The following is a 20,831-nucleotide window of genomic DNA, read 5'->3' as shown; positions in this document are numbered from 1 at the left end:
AAGAAGAATTCTCTTCTTATTTTGTCTAAGAGCCCAACCAGTTGGTCAGGCTAGAGCAATTAAGAAATGAGGCATGACATTTTCCACAGCAGAGGAAATGCAAGCATTTTCCTATGGAACCATGTGAAAGGAACCTGCTAAGTAGAAACCATTTGTCACCATGAATAATGGTTTTCAATGCTCCTGTTGGCATTTGCAGGAGATCTTATCTGGAGGGGTGTGTACGTGTTGAGGCACTGTTGAGTTACTTAAAAAAAACCCAACCAAACAAAAAGCTGCTTTTCAGCTCCCTGCATATGGTGAAGTCCTGTAGTACTTTTCTGCTCCATGATCACCCTTCCAGCTGCCACTGACCCAGTAAATCACCTCAGCGGATTAAGGGTTGCCCAAGTACAAAACGCCAAATGATTGTTCAGGTGCTTTTCTGGAAATTTCCTCCTGTTTCAGGGGCCATAATGACCAGAAAAAGAGACTGTGAGTGACCAGTGGGAAGCCACAAAAATACTGAAAAAATCCCCAGCCATCTATGAGTCATTTTGCATTTTCAGAAGAAAAAAAAGAAACCATTGTTTTACTGTATTTTGGGCTGAAAAGCCAAAATTTTTTAATTTATTATGGACTGTTCTGATTTAATGGAATAGTGTGTAAAAAGATTGTACACCCTGGGGACTGCAGGTTCATCCCAAACCTGATCACGTGCTTACAAACAATCTCACTTTTAAACTTCAGATTTTGTTGCTGTGGTGTGTCAAAGCCCCTGACATGTTTGGAAAGCTGGAAGGCAAGTCAACAGAAGAGTTTAGCAGGATAACAAAGAACAAATATACAATTTGGGGTTGTTTTCCCTGAAAACTGTGCCTGTGCCCTGTTGTGCAGGGAACGCAAGAGAAAAGATCCTCACACACTTTTCCTGAGCTCTCAGATGCATTTACTACAACTTTAAGCAGCATACTAGCTTAGCAGCATACCTGTTTTTGTCTTCTCCACCAGGAACTTATCAAAATGTTGGATTCGAACTTCACCTTGCATTTGGTTTCCCTTAAATCAGAGACTTCAGACCCTGAAGGAGTTGGGGGGTTTTGTTATTTTGGGTTGTTTTCTTTTTGCGATTTTTTTTTTTCAGGAAATGTTTGGTAAGAGAACAACTTTTAAGTATAAGCCACTCTTGTCATTGGAGATGCCCTCACCAGCCTGCTCAGTTCCCAGGTGATCTGCTCCTCAAATGAAGGATGGTGGAATTCAGTCCACAGGGGTTGTTGTGCAATGACCTCCTTGCTGGAGAATTCTTTATTTGAGTGAGAGTTGCTAAAGCTAGAGGCTACCTGTCAGTAGTGCCATAAAGTAAAGGTGAGAAGGCAGAAGCAAGGCAGTGCCTGGCCCTGTGTACCTCCTGTCTGACACAGCCCTTGTACTGTTGGCTTTTTCACAAAATCTCCATCAGATCTGAAAGACTTCAACAGTTGATTTCCTTACTCTTAAATGATTTTGCTTCATAAGCTTCCCAGGCTAGTTCTGCAGGTGAATTGAAAGGCCAAAAAGTTCAAGGGTTTATTCTCTGCCTCTAATTCCCCTCTTCCTTTTAAACTGACCTTACAGCAGCTAGGTCATCCCCTACCACCTTTCATCCCAGCATAAAACGTACAAAAATCTATGCTGAGTGTTACGCAGCAAACCCAGATCAACAGACAAGTGATTTGAGGAAACAAATAAAAATATGCAGTGCACATAAGCACCTGTTCATATGTTATTCCCAATATAGTATCAGAATTCAGTAGATTAAACCATAAGCCTTATAGTACATCCCCTACAAATCTTTTACGGATAGATAACTTTAGCAATGTAAGCTTGACCGCTCAACTGACTCTTTCAGCCACTCTAGATTAAAGTATCTTTTTTCTCTCTCTCTTAATAATGCCCTTGCATTTATTTGGGAGCCTCCTGCACAGCCTTTGTGAGATGTGTTTACTCTGTTTCTCCTTAAAAGACCTGCTCTACCAAACCACGTTATCTTTCTGGGAAGTTTTTTTCCATTCTCATCCTGCAAGGGCCAATTCAGTGACACCAGAGCAGCGTGACCAGTTTTCAACACTGAGAAGAAAAATTAGAATTAAAATTCTCCATTAGATAAAAAAATCTTGAAAAGTGGGAAATTCAGGGCTAGTTGAGCCATGCATTATTCTTTTGGCTGTCTTCTTTGTGCCAGGCGTTATCAAAATGTCAGTCTCAGTAAACCAGTTAAACAAGCAAGATGCGAATTTGCTAGCATGATGAAGTAAAGCACCATGGGTATTATGTCTCATACTCCTCACACATCCTTGCATGAAACCTTATGACGGAGACTTAATTACCTGAATTTTATGGGTAGCTATTTTTAATTTGGCTTCTGCCCACCTTGGCACAAAGAGTGGAGGCAGATCACCTTCTGAGCAGCAATTCCAAAGTTTGTTTTCTTTCAGCGTGGTTCCCTAAGCCGTGTCTAGTGGCAGCAGCTCCAACAAAAGAATGGGTGATTTCCTTCTGAGGTTTCCTGTGGTGCTCATCCTGCCTTGGCATTTCTCAATAATTAAACAATTTTCTGTCTGCCTGGTGAAAAGGCTGCACTTTGTAGATGTGGGAATAGAGATCCTGAGCCTGTGTGTATTCCTTAATCCTGAGTGATGAATTTGATGCATCAAGGCCTTGCAATAAAGCAGTTTGGCCAAAGCTGTTGAAGTGGCCTTGAACCTGTATTTCTTAATTTCTCTGTATTCTGACAGTAAGACCTAAGAGACCATGGCTTCAGCTCCTCAGTAAAAACCTTTCTCCCCTTTTCTATCCCTGATCACAAGCTTTAAGAGCTCATTTGAGTTTTGGAATGCTCCTACATCCCCTTGTTTCTTGCTGTACTGTGACAGCAGCATGCAAATATAGGAAGAAAAAGCAAAGGCATTCTTGCAGATTGCCTGAGAATAAGTGTCTGATAAGCACTCAGGGTTGGCCTGTTTGAGACCTTTCTCAGCCATCCTCCCACTGTTTTCCTTGTGATCTCAAATGCTGAAAAAGACAATGAATAATTAATAGCTTGGAATGATGATTTGTGTCTAGTCCTGTTTATTGAAACACCTGCCAACTGTGCATCAAACACATGGAGAGCTATTTCAGGATAAGGTATCTACCCTGGAGAATATAAAAACCACCTACATGTTATGTGTGGATGATTAAGGATTTTAATGGAGAACTGAACTGCTTTTGGGTGGTGACATAACATCCTTTCCCCCAGGAACTCAGCATGTATGTCAGTTTATCCAAGCAGTCAGAAAGCAGCACTGTGCTGGAAAGCCATGTGAGAAGGCTGGAAAGCCTGACCCAGATTCTGGGGTTTCCATGAGAAGAAGCTTTAAAACAGTGGGACAAAATTGGTGGCTTCAGTCTCCCCAGGATCCCACATAAGGGTGGGGACACGGAGGCCCTGCAATTTGCAGGTATTTGTGCAAACAGTCTCAAGACCACTGCTGGAGTCTACCTTGTGTCACACTGCACTAGAGTCCTGATCTTCAGGCACTACTGCAAAAGCTACAACTTAGAAAACCAAAATTAGTTTCCCAAGGCAAGCACCTAGAGCCCCTGGCAATAGTTAAAAGTCGTGTCACATATGCAGGGCAAGAACAAGTCTGCCTTGTCCACCACAATGGCAGTGTAAATTGGAAAGTGTGAGGGGAAAAGGCAAGTAAGGCACAAATCATGTAGGCTTGGGAGACTGTCAGTCACCAGCTGTGTGAGTGAGTGGGAGGGCTGCCTACTCTGATGCCCTGACTGACAGCAGAAACTTGCCTTTTTTCCCTTGTGCCTTCCTCTGACTCTCACCTTTGAGGAAATCATGGGGTTCAGTACCTGCTGCAGCAGCTCTTGCATCCTGGTCTTAGCACTTAACATCCATATCAAAGCAACTCTTTGGTCTCTGACATATGGGAGACGAGGTTTTCACAAGGAATACCTTTTGGCCATGCATTATGTAGTGTGAGAAATACAGTTGGCATCCCTGCACTCGCGCGCTGTTGTGGCCCAGTCCCTCTTCGAACGCTGTGCTCCTCCCACAATAAGATTCTCTTAAGCAGCAGATACAGATGCAGTGGTATTCCCCCCAGACTGCCATTTCAGAGGGAGAGAAGTGCCGGTGGTTAAAGGCAGTGTGACCACGCAGACTGCACAGGCTACTGCACTGCCTGTGTAGTAGCTGCTACACAGTGGAAAGACCAAAAGCAGGTTGTAGTGCTTACCCACAGTGAAAAAACACACCACTCCAAGACAGGCAGGGGATCAAGAAAGGCATAACCTCAAGAAGGAGCCAGTGGCATCAGATGAAAATGTGGTTCTGCCTCAGACAAAAAACACCCCAAACTATTCATAGGAGAAGAAGCCCATGCAACAAAGGTGTTCAGCTATGAGTTCTTAGCTGTATCCTCTTTGGCTTGACAGCACTTGCCTAGACACATCTTCATCCTGATGGGCAACAAAATACTCAGGAGGCGTTTGTGGGTGTTTGTTCAACTTTTGTTATTCCTTTGTATTTCTGCGTCTCTCCCCAGCCTTTCCCCTGAACTCTGGGCCCTCCCCTCTGATTCCCATCTTCCTCCTGAGGGTATTCTCTTAAAGGGATTGAGATGAAATACTCAAACTTCAGCTATCCCTACAAAGTTAATGTTACCATGGCAACATTTATTCCAGCTTTTTAATGAGACCACTGAAATATAAGGGCTGTCTAGCGGATATTTACTGGAGTGTTGCCAAGGCAACCCTGGCTTTCCTCAAAATGACTGGGTTTGTGGGCCTTCAACCACTCAGTGCATCTAAGCTGAGTTTTAGTTAATCAGCTGAAGATTGTGGTGGTTCTTGAATGGAAAGGAGTGCCTGTTGCAGTTGTAGAGTGAGCATACAAGCCCTTGAAAGCTTAATTAATTCCTTTGGATATTTTTAATAAAAACCACGCAAAGACCAATGCCTGTGCTAACTGAATTTTCCAGGTGTCACTGTCAGTGTCTCCATGTCACTTGACCGTTTGCCTCTTTGTCTTCAGGTCTTCAGGCACAAAAACAGTGGGGAAAAGAACAAACAAACAAACAAACAAACAAACCTTTAAAAAATAACCAAAGTAGTCACACATGACCTCTGAGAGTCACCTGTTCAGTTTGGGATTTTTCTGATCACTGTCCTGCAATAAATCAATGGCTGATTCAACTCCCACTTCTGTGTCTCTGTGAGAGGGCAAGGATTAATGGCTCCTACCAGTCACCTGGTAACAAATGCCTTGCTACAGAGATAACATGTTACCATATGATGTGATTACTGAAAGGCTTTGCCTTTTTCTGTCCATGTGATATGATTCAGGTAATTACATCTCTGAGGGCAGCTACATTTCATTTAGACGTTGACCTGACAAGGGAGAACCTGCTGACAGGCAGTGGTGCACAACTCAGGCAGATGTACATACGTTATAAGCTTCAGATTGAGAGCAGGGAGAAGAAAACCAGACTAAAACATTCACATGCTTCAGCATGTGCATCAGAACAAACAAAACTAATTCTGTCACTCTCTGTGGGTCAAAGGTGGCTGTAGGAATAAGCAGATATCCAGGGCAGAGGATTAACTGGAGTCCGGCTGGAGATATAAAGGGGAGAAAGTGACCCAGATAAGGACAGGAAGGATTTATAGAACAACTGTTGCACTAGCTAGAGACCTCAGCTTTTCCAGCATTTCTGAATACCAGAAGCAAAGTGATTTGTCTGAGCTGAATATTTACAAACCAGGAGAACTGCCAGGAGAATGATGGAGAAGCACCTCTGGGGTCTAGTCATCTCCAGCCTCATCTGGGATCTTTGCAGGGCTGCTTTGGATGCTTTGCTGCAGGGAGAGATGGGAGCTGAGAGCTTGCCCAATGCCGAGGGAAAGTCATCCCCAGGGCTGCCAGTACCAAGTGAGACAGAAATCTTGCACAGGAAAAGCAGTATGATGGATTATGCAAGTTTTTCCCTGGGAGGGAAGGCGTCCTCTCAACTAATCTTCAACCCCTCTACACAAACTAATGACACACAGTGAAGCAAGTGCCTCCAGGACTCCCCAGGCTCAATAATTACCTTTTACTTATGCAAATCTAGGTGACCAGTGATCTCTTGAGACAGAGTAAAGTACACACACTCTCGTGGTTGGTTGTGAGAATCTTTGTAACAGAAAAATACAGTCCCTCTTGTGTCAATGCATCTTAGAGATACATACAGTAAACAGGTCATGATGAAGACAGCAGGAGCTGTAATTCTTCTGCAGCTCTAGAAAGGCAAGGCAACAAGCCCACTCTAAAGGCCACGTGATTTCTTTAGAGGATGCAAAGCTACATGGCTCAGTAAACCACCACATCTGCAAAGATGGAAAGTTCCATAAACACCTTAGCTCTTAAATGCCTCTTGCTCTAGCAGGGGATGGATTCAGACTCCAGATTCCCACCATCCTTTTCTCCTGGGTAGCCCCAGCAGACATTTTTCCTCGGTCAGGTTTCTCAGGGTCCTTCTCTAGAAGGAGCTTAGCATGGATAAAAGCCTGCCCAGTGTAAAATAAGCTTTGCTGCTTCTGCAAATGAGGCACTTTTGGCAAACTCTCATCCTTTTTTTGAAAATGTTCTCTTCTGCCCTGCAAGGAGAAGGACCCATCGAACTGCATCTGTTGATAAGGGCTGAATGTTGAAACAACGTTTTCTGTCTTTTGCTGTTCATAAAGCCAAACAACATTTGAAAACTCAGCAGCTTGAAGGCAAGGACAAGAGCAAACTCTAAATGACCATGAAAACATCCTGAAATTACTTTTTTTCTTTTACTCAAGCTGAGGGAGACATAAGCGGCCCAAAGCTCTGGCTAGACTTCGTGCTTTTGCAGACTGGTGCTACCAAAACACAAGACAAGGAAGACCATGGTTACTCCGTAGGTAAAGCTGTGAGAACTCTAAAAGAAAAGTTTTTCTTTGACTGAAAGGCAAACCTAAGGAGGAGGACAAACATGGTGAGCACATTGGCCCTGTGAAAAGAAGGCAAATCATGCCCAAGACAATAAATTTAATGCTAAATGAAAAAGTATAAACTTAGTATGCCAGGCAAAATGGATTTCCTTGTAAATCCAGAGCCACATATGAAAGGCTCCTGGTGGCAGGCAGCTTCACGTGTTGGAAACACATAGCCTCACAGACGTACACTGGACTTCAATGCATCTCCCTATGGCTTACTCAGATAGCAAAATAAAGAAGATTCCCTCCCCTCCCCTTCCCTATAGGGTGCAATTTAGATGGGGGCAACCCTTAATTTTGCACAGGAAAGGCACTGGCTGATTCTTGACTGACCATCATTTTACTCATGGTGTTCAGGCTTCTTTAACAGCACACAAAAAGTCTTTGCAAGAAGAACATGTGCAGCTTATAAGTATAAAGCATTTTTGGATTGGATAGCAACACAAAATATTGCTAGGATCTGATGTGCCATTCAGACAAGCATCATGTTTGCCATCCCTAGAAGAGACCTTAGGAGTCACTGGTGGCTAGGAATGCATCAGTCAGATGGGCTGCTGGCTGGCCTCTGAGGATCCCTGGGACACACAGCCTCTTTGTCACCTTCGCTTCCCACACGAGAGGACACAGCTCTGATAACCCTGTCAATTACCAACTCTGGTTGGGTTTTTTTTCACTTTAGGATTTTATATTTTTCCAAGTTATTCCTCTGTTTATTCATTTGAATGCTTCAGCATCTGAAAGATGTGTCTCAACAAGCTCAGTCCTGTGTGTGATTTTGCTTTTCTTACCTTTCTGTGGGCTGACTTACAATTGCTACAGCCACAGCAAACAAGGGAACAAAAGGAGCAGCAGATGGACAGGGCCTCTGGAGGCAGGTTGTGGTTTGCACAGAGAGAGGCACACATTTGCTGTCACAATTTTGGGAGCAGAGGAGAGGAGAAAGGGAAATACATGAACGGTATAATGATATAAAATCACTTCTGATTTTTGAGTGCCATCTCACAGCAGCAGAAGCAGTTTAGGCAGGTCACAAGGGGACTCAAGAGGAGGTAGTGTGATAGACGGTTTTGTGTGGATCACTATGGCAAAGACCTGTTTCATGCCTGAAATTTACTTTCTATGGGGACAGCAACCTGACTGCAGCACATAACTGTGGCCACAAACTGTGGCCAAAACAACCAGGAATCCTCCAGATCAGTGATGTCTCCCTTTCTAGGCTGTGGTGTTTCCATAGCTTCAGCAACCCAAATGAGTGAAGAGAGCAGATCATGACACAGACAGGGTTCATGCTAAGGAATTCAGCAGTATCGGGGCTCCAGTGTCCTGTGTGCTGGGGAATCAATAACAAGGAGGCCTCTCTGGACGGTTTTCCTCCATATATTAGCTTGGGAGTCTGCAATTCCTGCATGGGACACTGTGGCAGCAGCAGTGCAGAGTCCTGCATCTTCAGGCTAACTGCAGCAAGCTGACCACCTTGAGAGTCTCAAAGCATTTGAGCACCAGTTTGGTGGTGAGCGCACCTTTGTTTCTGTCGTGGGTCACAGATGCTTCCCCATGGCCTCTGCACAGAGGTCTCCAAATTTACAGACTCCTGCTCTGAGCAGGTGCCATGAGAGCTCCCTCTCAGGCAGCACTTGTGTCCTTTTCGCCATGTGCTAGCTTCCTCCCAAGGCCAGCCCTTCCTTTCCTTTCAGCCTGAACTAAGCTACACAGTGCTGACACTCCAAAAGGACAGCACTTCCAGCACTATTTCACCATTGTTTTGCAGCAAATACAGTACAAAAACTCTTACACTACTTTCTTTCATGCTTTGTGGTACTGGAAATCATCTTGTTTTGACCAAGTAGCTAAAAGGTAAAACTGATGCTTTTGGTAAGGAGTTTGCTTGTCCCCAGCAAAATAAGGAAAATGATCTATTATTTTCTGTTGTTGATTAGTTCTGATAAACGCAGGAGGTCTGTGGGTTTAAAGGATAGCAAAGAGTCACTATTGTCTGGATCAAATAATGCAGTTCAATGGTTTTGAACTGAGCTCACAATCTATTCCATGAAGTTTGGTTTATATACCCCAAGAGTCTAGGGTTTCTAAAAGAAACAGAAACTCTTCCACCTGTAATTAAACTGTACTTTGAGTATCATCCTTTTTTCTCTTCTCTTTCCTTCCCCCTTTTGTTCAAAGGATGAGAAGAATCAGGTGTTGATCACAAATGCTTGGCTGCAGATGGTGAGTAGCCTCTGTCAATAAAGAAAAGAAACCGTGTCTAATTGAAACTACTGAATGAGATGTCTTAGTTAAAAAGCAAGATTGCTATCTTTTAACTTTTCTCTAATGTGACACAAGCAGGCATTTTAAGTCCTTTAAAATTTTCCTAGGGCCCCTTTTAGCATTGAAAATTAAATTCTGGAGACCACTAATCCTTTGGGGAAACCTCTTGACCTTTGGAGGATGAAACCAAGTGCATTGTTAGACCAGTAGGTGTAGGGATATAAAGAACCCAGAGTTAGGGTCCCATCATGGCTAAGAAGAGATCATTCAAGGGGCTGAAGGCCCTCTCCATAGCCAGTGATGGGGACTTGGGAAGGATCCAGACACCCAGTATGACCCAGGCTCCCTGTCCTTGCTGCTCCTGGGAAAATCCCCACCTCTGTCTGAAACAGGGAACCAAGTCACAAAATTCCCAGCACTTTCGCCTGAACAGAGAAGTGACCCAGCCACGCTGGACCAGGTGGAGAATGCTCAGACTGGGTAGTGGGGTGGCCAGGGACCACAGAGAGCTCCCTGCTGCACTACTGGCAGTGCCTGGCACATCACTGGGCACGGTTCTTTCCCTCGTGCTTTACAGACCTCATCCATAAACATTCCTTCTCCCCCTTCTGCAACCTCCTCTAGCTGAGGATTGACCTGCACAGGTCATGCAGGATAAGCAAAACTGATCTTCACTAAGGGCTTTGGGGAAGGGAGTTTCCCATCTGGGCTGCCCACGGCTGCCTATGGTGAGGGATACAGTGTTTTCTAATGGTGCGTAAACAGATCTCCTTAGCAGCTTGTGCTCAATAAAGTCGCAGTTCTTGAGGAAAAAAGCAGTGGGAGACTTGAATGATTGAACTAATTCAGTTTTTATTTTTACAGCCAAACGCTATCTCATATTAATGTGTTCAGCAGAACAGGCTGTTTCTTCCTCAGCTACCTGCTGGGATTTGCAGCAGGAATGAGTAGTTTTCTACTGCAAAAACTGACTCAGACAAGTCTATACCACTACAGGATTACTAGGACAGACCCCTGGGTGTCCTGTCCCTGCAACAGTATATCTATATCTATATCTATATAGATTTGTGGATATGTAGGTACAAAGACATCAGCACCGATAAGGGTTTCCCTTGCAGCCCCACCACTGAGCTTTGCCGTAAGTCACAAAGTTCAGCCCAAAAGTTCTTCCTTTCTCAAATTAACTGTTTGTGTTGAGGTGGAAGTCAGAAACAACCCCTTGGCATATGAAGTTCACTTGCCTATCTCTCATAGCCAGTTGATTATTAAAAGAATCACCCAACCATGGTCCAGTTACCAGTGACAGTAATTTAAACCACCTCACCTCAGAAAACCAGTGTGCCTGCCAGCCCACCAGGAAAGGTTTGGGATGCCTGGCTTCAGGCCACAGATTGGAGACCTAGACACCAATGTTTAGCTCACAGCTTTACTAGTCACACTGTTATTTCCTCGGTGTATACGCCGACCTTTCTTAATAATTAAAGCCGAACATTAAAATATTATCATACCACTGCTATTGCTACTGGCATTCTGTTACCATAATATTCCAGGCAACTTAGCAGAGTTTTACAAGCTCATGTAATCTGATTTATGTGTTTGCCAACAGTCCTGGGTTGATGTTTACCTGTCTTGGGATCAATATGAGTACCCAGGGGTGCAGAACTTGCGATTTCCCGCCGACCAGATTTGGGTACCAGACATTCTGCTGTATAACAGGTAAGCAAGATGTGCAGTGGCTGGTGGGAGACTAGAACTGTATTCTGCAATATATGGATTTGGTTCTTACGCTTGAGAGAATAACAAAATCAAGCAAGCAGCAGCTAGTCGATTTTTCTAATATCTAAGTCTTCCTTGCTGTGGTTTTTCAGATGTCTTCTTTAACTTTTTCTCAGTGAATTCAGAGAGGAAACTATCCATTTTCCCTTCATAATTACCATGTCTCTCCTGGAAAAATTATTATCATGTATCTGTAATAGTATTCCTGATCGAAGTAACCAAATAGATTTTTTCTCACTTTACTCATCATAGAATCATAGAATCATGGAATCATAGAATAGATTGGGTTGAAAAGGACCTCCAAGATCATCAAGTCCCATCCCTCATCCAACTCCAATTACTATATCATGGCACTAAGGGCCACATCCAATCTCTGCTTAAAAACCTCCAGGGATGGTGAATCCACCACCTCTCTGGGTAGTCTGTTCCAATGCCTGATTACCATCTCTGTAAAGAATTTCTTCCTAACATCTAACCTAAACCTCCCCTGGCAGAGTTTGAGCCCATGTCCCCTTGTCCTATTGTTGGTTGCCTGGGAGAAGAGACCAACCCCCACCTGGCTATAACCTCCCTTCAGGTAGTTGAAGAGAGTGACAAGGTCGCCTCTAAGCCTTCTCTTCTCCAGACTAAACAACCCCAGCTCCCTCAGCCTCTCCTCATAGGACTTGTGCTCAAGTCCCTTCACCAGCCTCATTGCTCTTCTCTGGACCTGCTCCAGCACCTCAGTGTCCTTCCTGAACTGAGGGGCCCAGAGCTGAACACAATACTCAAGGTGTGGCCTCACCAATGCAGAGTACAGGGGAAGGATCTACTCCCTACTCCTGCTGCCACACTGTTCTTGATGCAGGCCAGGATGCCATTGGCCTTCTTGGCCACCTGGGCACACTCTGGCTCATGTTCAGCCTCCTGTCAATCAGCACCCCCAGGTCCCTTTCTGCCTGGCTGCTCTCCAGCCACTCTGTGCCCAGCCTGTAGCGCTGCAGGGGGTTGTTGTGGCCAAAGTGCAGGACCCGGCACTTGGTCTTGTTGAACTTCATCCTGTTGGAATCAGCCCAACTCTCCAGCCTATCCAGATCCCTCTGCAGAGCCCTCCTGCCTTCCGGCAGGTCGACACTCCCTCCCCACTTGGTGTCATCTGCAAATTTGCTGATGATGGACTCAATCCCCTCATCTAAATTATCGATAAAGATGTTAAACAGGACTGGGCCCAGCACTGATCCCTGGGGAACACCACTGGTGACTGGCTGCCAGCTGGATGCAGCCCCGTTCACCAGCAGTCTCTGGGCCCTCCAGCCAGTTCCTGACCCAGCACAGAGTGCCCCTGTCCAAGCCGTGGGCTGCCAGCTTTTCCAGCTTTGCTGAAGTCCAGATAGACACATCCACAGCCTTTCCCTCATCCACCAGGTGGGTCACCTGATCATAAAAGGAAATCAGGTTGGTCAAACAGGATCTGCCCCTCCTAAACCCATGTTGGCTGGGTCTGATCCCTTGTCCATCCTGTAGCTGCTGTGTGATTGCACACAGGATGATCTGCTCCATAACTCTGCCAGGCACCGAGGTCAGGCTGACAGGCCTGTAGTTACTAGGGTCAGCCTTGCATCCCTTTTTATGAATTGGGGTGATATTTGCCAACTTCCAATCATATGGGACCTTCCCAGTGAGCCAGGACTGTTGGAAGAGGATGGAGAGCGGCTTGGCAAGCTCTTCTGCCAGCTCCCTCATCACCCTGGGATGGATCCTGTCTGGTCCCATAGACTTGTGAGGATCCAGATGATTCAGTAAGTCACCATCTATTTCCTCCCGGAATACAAGGGGGTTATTTGGTTTCCTATCTCTGTCTACCAGCTCCAGAGGCCAGTTGCTTTGAGGGCCACCTGTCTTACTGGTAAAAACTGAGGCAAAGTAGGTGTTAAGTACCTCAGCCTTCTCTTCATCTCTATTAACTATGTTTCCCTCCAAGTCCATCAAAGAATGGAGGTTTTCTTTGCCCCTCGTTTTTTTAATAATGTGTTTATAGAAGGACTTTTTGTTATCCCTAACAGAAGTGGCCAATTTAACTTCATGTGTTTTGTAAATCTCTCCATCATTCCGCTTCCACTCTGAACACTCTCTAGTCTGTTTTTGCTCCTCCAGAGCTGAATCCAGCTCTCTAACCAGTACCTCTTCAGTGCTGAATGTAATGGAAGTTCTCTAGACAGCTATTTCCTTAATGCTTTCCAGGGGGAGAGGATTTTGGGTTTACATCTTAGTTTTGGACTTATTTTTCCATCTACTGCAAACCCCAGATGTTGTACTTCAGCCCTGCTGTCTCACTAGATTTTCACTGATATGTCTTTCTCTGACAGTTTTCAGGGTAATACTTCCTAATTATCCATATTAAATTAATTATACTATTTTCCCTGGTTCACCGAGATCCATCTTCTATTCCAAGCCCTCACTACAAAATATGTAAAGGAGGCTTAGGATACCTGTTTTAGTGTTTTCTTTACTTCAGTTTTCCTTCTTGTTGTCTGTTTATTCCTTTTCAGTCTCTAAAAAGGAGGCATACAGCCTGGTCCATATTACTGTACTTTATAAGAACAGATATATCACCCACCTCCTTTTAGTCAGTAAGAAAATTAGATTGATTTGGTGCAGTTGGCCCTTCACAAATCTGTACCAGCTGTTTTTACCTCATTTTCTTTGAAGTTAGGATGATGTGTCTATAATTTCACCTTTAAAAAAAGTCAGAATTTTCTTTGATCTTCCTAATTCACTGTACCATTCCCTGTTCTCCACAAGTCCTCACAGATAATTGTTAATGCTTCAGAGGGTATTTTGGCCAGTCCTTTCAGTTCTCAAGAGTAAATTTCATCAGCTCTGCTGAGTAGAATCTGTCTTATCTACATTTCTTTAACCTATTCCTCCCATATTCTGCCATGAACTCCTGCCACTGTGCAAGAATTAACTGTGAACAGTGAAGCTCAGAGGGCGCAGGATGCTGTAGCTCTCCTCATCCTGTTGTTTTTTTTTCCTTACAGAGCAAGTGATGAATCTGTCTTTGTCTTCTCCTCATTTCCTTGTATTTTTAAAGCTCTTTCTTGTTGCCTTTTATGTCTTTGATAATTATCACTCATTCTGCAGCTAGCCTTTTCAGTTTTATCCACTTTGTTTGTTTCTGGGGACAAGAATGAGGATTGAGGACTCAAGACACGGATACAGAGCAGATTAGAAGAGGAATGGAGGGTCTAAATTTTATACATCTGATTGAGAGGCAGGGTATGTAAGGTGCTGCAGTCATGTTATATAGACCTGCACTTAGCAACTACAGGCAATAAAACCAGGGGAATCCTCTGTGGTTAATCTGTTCCCAAGAGATCTCCTGAAAGCAGCCCCCAGACCTTGCTCTCTTGGAGAGTTTTTGTCATACTCTGGCTCATTACTCCCTTAGTTTTCTCAGAATTGCTTGGAATAGTAAAGAAATTATGTCTTCTTGATCCTTTTCACCTGGTTTTTGCTCTTAGAGTCTCAATGAATCTCCTCGCACAAGACCCCTAAAGCAACTTCTCCCAATACTAGAAGAAATACTAAACTTAGCCCTCTGCATCCCAAGAGACTGCAGAACAGTTAAGTCAAGGCCACCACTGCTGTTACAACAAATATCTGGGTAGAAGATAACTTGATTTATACAGTGAGCTGCCTCATTCTGACAGCTGCCCTAGAAAAGCCTCACTGCACCAACTGTCCAGTTTTTGGATACAGCTAATACGACACTTTTGAACCTTTCCCTTCTGCCTGTGCTCTGAAACATCCAGTGCTCTGCCTTTCACTTCTTGGATGACATGGCAGCGTACAACCAACCTGCCCAGGTGCAGGCCAACGCTGTCTATGAGAAATTGAGACACTGGTCAAGGGTAGACTCTTCACCCAGGTGTAGGAACTTAATTCAGACATTCTGTGTGTTAAATAAAGACAAAATATTATTTCCATGTTGAAAGCTGCTACACTGTTCTCAAACATAAGCTTGCTTTTTGTTTGTTCTCTCATGTTTTGTTTATATTGTGTTACAGTGCAGATGAAAGGTTTGATGCGACATTTCACACAAATGTGCTGGTGAATTACTCTGGATCCTGCCAGTATATTCCTCCAGGTAGGGTACAGAGAACATCTGTTTGCTTTTAATCAAATTAATACAAGCAGGTTTCCTTCATGAATGAAACCAAGGTGTTTTAAAGCAGTCTGTGGAAATTTTGCAAGCTGGGTAATTGCAGGACAGGCCCACTGAGATAATTTACATCCATTATCAGTGGTGTATTTCCACTTCAGAAATCAATAAAACATTCCCCTGAGCAGTTTGATTAGAACTTCCAGAGGCCCACCTGAGATGTCATCCAAAGCAAGGTGGTGTGCACCCTCACATCACGTTTCAAGTGCAGTCCAGTTAAGTCTTTGTTGAGTGGGGAGGTGTGTGACCAGAGGAGACCCTGAGAGCAGCACTCACTCTGCACTGAAGTCCTCCTGCCATGCTGAGGCTACAGCTCCAGGTCAAAAGACAAAATGGTACTGGTCTCAGCCAACCAGGCCCAAGCCTCATCCTCTTTTCCATCTGGACTGCTGGTTCCATACCTGCAGGGTCCAGCAGCCAGAACCCACCAGCAAATGCACAGGCTGCTCCACAATTGCTCCCTGTGGTGTACAAAAAAATGCCCAAAATTTGTGTCAGAGCATAGTATAGGCCCTCAGGCACGTCCACATGGCCCAGCTGCTCCTGGGCAAACCAACTCAAGGATGCAGTGAGAGATGGGTCTTCCCTGGCAGAAGAAGAGAGGTTATTCCTGTCATGGCAGCATCTTCCCCCTGCAGTACTTGTTTGGTCACCCCATGACTATATCACACGGACCTTTTGGAGAGGAAACTTGCTCTCAATTAATCAGACAGATGAGGGTAAGATGAAATGCATCCTTGCACATGCTTGATCGTGACTGGTTTCTGTCCACAGGCATTTTGAAGAGCACCTGTTATATTGATGTCCGCTGGTTCCCCTTTGATGTGCAGAAGTGTGATTTGAAGTTTGGCTCCTGGACTCACAGTGGCTGGTTGATTGACCTGCAGATGCTCGAGGCTGATATGTCCAACTACATCTCAAATGGAGAATGGGATTTAGTGGGTAAATTGGCCAACCTGAGAGTTTTCAGTAGCCTAATTTTCAAAGGCTAACCCCAAATATATAGAAATGATCAATCACACTGGGGCATGAAATACGGATATTAAAAATTTATATGTAAGAAGAGGCAGAAAGGGAGAAAAAAAAAAATCAGATCAGAGGCAGCCTTTCAGCCACATTCATTGAACTGTGTCTGAAAACACTGTGTTCTGATGCAAGTGCCTGCCACTGAGTACAAAAATGAAAGCCACTAGTCTTGATGCATCTGAGCAGTTCGTCAGTGCTAAACTTGGATCTGTCTCATGTAGGTGCACGGAACACTACTGTCACATTTATTCTAACACATCAGCAAAATTGATTAGGGTAAAAAAATACTTCAGCAAAAAACACTTCAGCAAAACTTTTACGTAAATGAATCTCTCTCACCCAGAAAACCATCCAAGTGTGTATCAGTGTACAGAAGTGTTCATAACAGCTGCAGATTAGGATGTTTCTCCTCTCTTCTGTGCTTTGGAAGACACCTGCATTTTCAAAATAAGAAACTATGCCCAAAACTGGGTATTCAGAGTGAGTTTCTAGTGAGTTATTTTGAACTCACTTATGCAGCTATAACTCGGAATCAATGCTACAGAAATTGATGGAACTCAGACAACCACAAAGAGAGGCTGCAAAACAGACGTTTTATCTTCTGTTCTGGATATGTAGATGAGGAAAAAACTGCCCTGACCAAATGCATGCAGTAGTTTTACCATTCAGGGAATCTGAAAAATTACATTCGCTTTGATGAGAAGCCAGAGGACCCCATAGTGAAGTCCTCCTAAAGTGCAACTTAGTGCTTTAGTCCTTATTTCAGAGCACTCCTGACAATCCAGTGCTCCTTTATAGTGCTTATTTCTGACCGATAACTTTGCATATCTGATTAAGAGTCTCTGGTTTATCTGCCTTCAACCCTGAACAGGGGAAAACAAAACAGGGACTTATCTAGCTCATACAGCAGAAGCAATAAGTAACACCTCAGGCTAGCCACAACCATATCCTTTATGAAGACTTTGTTAGGCCAAAATATGCACATCATCACATTGTCTGTGCTGCCCACAGAAACGAAAAAGAACTGAGCAATTTTTGGCATGAAAGATACAAGGTGCTGAGGTCTTCCAGCTTCCCTAACATTTTCTGTGCTGCTGCAGTCCCCATCATGGAGCATGTCAGGCAATCTACTGCAGCAGGGTCACCATGGCCAACCCTGAAGCACAGCTATATCGGAAAACTGTGTCTCTTAACCCTCAGGTATGAGAGGCTTTAAGCTGTAAATTTTGAAAATTAACCCATATCCTGTGTGTTTTTCTTGACCAAAAAAGCAAATGCGTATCAAAGAGTGACAGAAAAATGAGAGGCAGTGACACTTGTCACAGAGAAAATCTGCTGCATGTGCTAGTGAATATGACATCAGGAGTGTGTCAAAACTTGCAGATTCTAGGAAGGCAGAATGCACATTTTTCATGTTGAGTTTGTGATGCTCAGTGCTGTTTTACTCTGGCTCAGATGAATCTTCTTGGTTAAGCCAGGTTCGAGTGACTCAGAAGGCATGAAAGTAAACCCTTAGAAAACACAAAAGGTGGACCAGGAACAGCAGATGGAGGTGACACACATTGGCTCATAAACCATCAGCTCTTGACCCAGTCCAAGCGGATAACTCTTGCAACTCCCCCCACTGCTCTTATCTCCCTCTCTGTAGGTGTCCCAGGGAAGAGGAATGAGATGTACTATGAGTGCTGCAAAGAACCATACCCAGATGTGACGTACACGATCACCATGCGTCGACGCACCCTCTACTACGGCTTGAATCTACTAATTCCCTGTGTTCTCATATCTGGCTTGGCACTGCTTGTGTTCCTTTTGCCAGCTGATTCGGGGGAAAAGATTTCTTTAGGTAAGTGCTAAAGTATTAATTTATTTCATAAGCGTCCTACAAGCACCTCATGGTGCTGTGGTGCTTGATGGATAAAGTTTTCACGTAGGAGAGCAATAGAAGTACCTGTTTGGCCGCAGAAAAAGGATAACAGCTTTCTGTATGGTGTTCACACATCCTTTTTTAAACACTTCTAAAATCTTTTGGACTTTAACATGGGAGAAAGCTGAAAAAAAAAGCTGTTGGCAACACGGGCAGCAGTGATAATATTCTATCATGCTTGTTGTTATGTTCTTTAGTACATCTCAATGCATTTCATAGCTGATTAACTTTGTTTTTCAGACATGACATACTAAGGTACAAAGAGTGAAAGGTTTTGAGCAGCAGCAGGTGGGCACTGGATTTTTACCTTTAAAGATCAGCTCCAAAACCACCTAGCCACGAATCCCCTATGAATGCAAAGCAATGAGAGCCAAGAAAGGGATAAATTATACTTACTGTTGTGTTTGTGTTGATAAAAACAGGGAGAGTTCTTCCAAGAGAAGACAGAGGAGAGCTGGAAATACAACAGACTGGCCCAGATGAGAGCTCAAGAGTTAATTGTTCATGACTCTGTTTCAGGACAGAGCTTTTTAAATCATATGAAGTATCCGTAGTGTTAGTAAGAGTATCTGAGAAGCCTGTCTTACTAGAGGTAAAACACAGGCTATAGAGGTTGCAATTGCTATCTATGAAATACAGGATGGAGACAAAGAAAAGAGTAATTTGAGCTGAAGTAGAAGGTTGACACAAAATTAGGAGCTAATGTTCATGCACTGACCTTGTGATTTCTCAGTACCAGGACAGTTAGTTTTAGCAATAGCCTTTCCAGATAGAATAAAGTTCTTCTTTTAAAACAGAATATATCTCTTTGAGGGATGTTACATAATATGCAACAGCAAAACCTAGACTTCTGTCTGTGCAAGCCTCTCCTAGCCCTTAACAACCGTCTGGGTTTTGTTTGTGCTATGTTTTGGAAAAGAAATGTAGTTCAGCAGTCCTGCAAGCTTCATTTCACTCAGCAGGAAAGATTTCTCCATTACTTTAAGAGGATCAAGGGTTTGTGTGTATTAGAGAAGAGTGAGAAGACAGCAGATAGAGTTGCATCCAAAAATGCCCTCACTTTGTGGAAGTTCTCATCTGCATTGACAGACGTGAAGTCGGGGGTTTGGCTTTTCTGTAGATCAGGACAAAGCTATATTTAACAGCAAAGACCTCAGAGGAGCAGCTGCAGAGTTCATGTGCCTCATTCTTCCCGAACATGTTCATTCCCTGCAGGTATCACTGTCCTTCTTTCCTTGACTGTTTTCATGCTGCTTGTGGCTGAGATCATGCCTGCAACTTCTGACTCAGTCCCACTAATAGGTAAGTCGATTTTCCCTGCTTGGTGCACGGTGTATGATGCCTCTCAGGAGCTGTTCAAAGCTGATTTGAGGGCTGACTCTTTCTGTTACTCTGGCTTTGCATTCAGCAATGTCAGGACTGAACGTCAGTCTGGATTTTATCATTTTGCATGTATGAAAAGAACCTACATGAGGTATACAAAAAGGCACTGGAAATATCACATAAACTGGTTACTGCAAGGATTGAGAGGACATGGAAACAACACTGGGGAAAATACATCTCTCTTCTTCTGCAATGCCCTCCCTCCCTGCTGTTATGCAACTCTTCCCCACCTTCCCTCTTCTCCTCCTCTCCTCATTCTCCGAAGAGCAACTCAGGATACAATAGGCAAAATTCAAATATATTACTGGAGCATTTTTAATACATAGTGAAAACTTGGGAACATGGGCCAGACAGGAATTATTACATCCTCTGTTTTTATAGGACTATCCCTTTACCTTGATCTCATGGGACCTCAGTTTCTCAGCTGTGAACTTGAGGCACCATCGCAGGGTAGAGAAAATAAACATGTTATATTTTACAAAATAAAGAAGAATGAACACCACAGGAAAACCTGTGAGTACAAATCATGACTAAAATACACATTCCAGACAGCAGAAATTAACACAATATTCAACAATACATCCGGGTGCTGGCGGAAGATGCACCTCACCACTGTACAATGAAAGCCTCACAGAAGTTATATCATGAATAGTATGAAAGAGAATTTACTAGCTAACCTCATTATTTCTCTTCAAGAATTTAAATCTGGACCTAACTTTGGGGAAGGAGGATGAGCATGCCACAGTTAGGAAAATGGCACCCAGAGGCAAGGGTTTCTGAAAACCTCCCAAAAACTTAGTGTTTCATCTCAGTGAAAATCAGCAGGACTCTTGACTCTGAGTCATACAGGAGCTTCCAAAAAACTAACAAAGCACCTTTCTGAACATATACCTGTGACCCAGTGGAGACAGATACAATTTTAAGAGAAACTCTGTGTGTAGGGGGGAAACACAAGGCATCTTGAACCACTGTTCACGTATTTTGGTTTTGTGTAATACCTAACAAAAACCATTTAGAATGAATAAAGGAGTACACTTGCCTATGCCCAGTCCACTAGCTTTAGCCAGAAGAGTTTCTACTAATAAAGTCTGCTATCACAGAGGGTAAGATTTAAATCAAAAGAAGGTACAAATAGTTATATGTTATTACAGACTTTGATGCTGTAATAATAGACCAATTTCTATTTATTAGAGCATTGCTAAAGTTGATGTAAATGACATCTACTGCTCT

At 43.7% G+C, this 20,831-nt stretch overlaps 1 protein-coding gene across 2 annotated transcripts in view; it reads left to right on the top strand.

Annotated features, from left to right (window-relative positions):
* LOC114067172 (neuronal acetylcholine receptor subunit alpha-7-like) overlaps nt 1-20,831 on the top strand; it is a 58,103-nt gene that overhangs the window by 20,256 nt on the left and 17,016 nt on the right. Inside the window, exons 3-8 of one of the 2 annotated variants that reach the window (XM_027902484.1) lie at nt 9,202-9,246; nt 10,895-11,004; nt 15,114-15,193; nt 16,043-16,210; nt 17,943-18,137; nt 19,434-19,520. In XM_027902484.1, coding sequence (XP_027758285.1) covers nt 9,202-9,246; nt 10,895-11,004; nt 15,114-15,193; nt 16,043-16,210; nt 17,943-18,137; nt 19,434-19,520 — 685 coding nt within the window. The remainder of the gene's footprint in view (nt 1-9,201; nt 9,247-10,894; nt 11,005-15,113; nt 15,194-16,042; nt 16,211-17,942; nt 18,138-19,433; nt 19,521-20,831) is intronic. The other variant, XM_027902560.1, reaches the window with a different exon arrangement.

Source organism: Empidonax traillii, unplaced genomic scaffold (genome assembly GCF_003031625.1).
Source record: "Empidonax traillii isolate 1590-97213 ecotype Southwest subspecies unplaced genomic scaffold, ASM303162v1 scaffold2:size4533513, whole genome shotgun sequence".
Classification (NCBI taxonomy): domain Eukaryota; kingdom Metazoa; phylum Chordata; class Aves; order Passeriformes; family Tyrannidae; genus Empidonax; species Empidonax traillii.
This window is presented reverse-complemented; position numbering and strand designations above follow the sequence as displayed.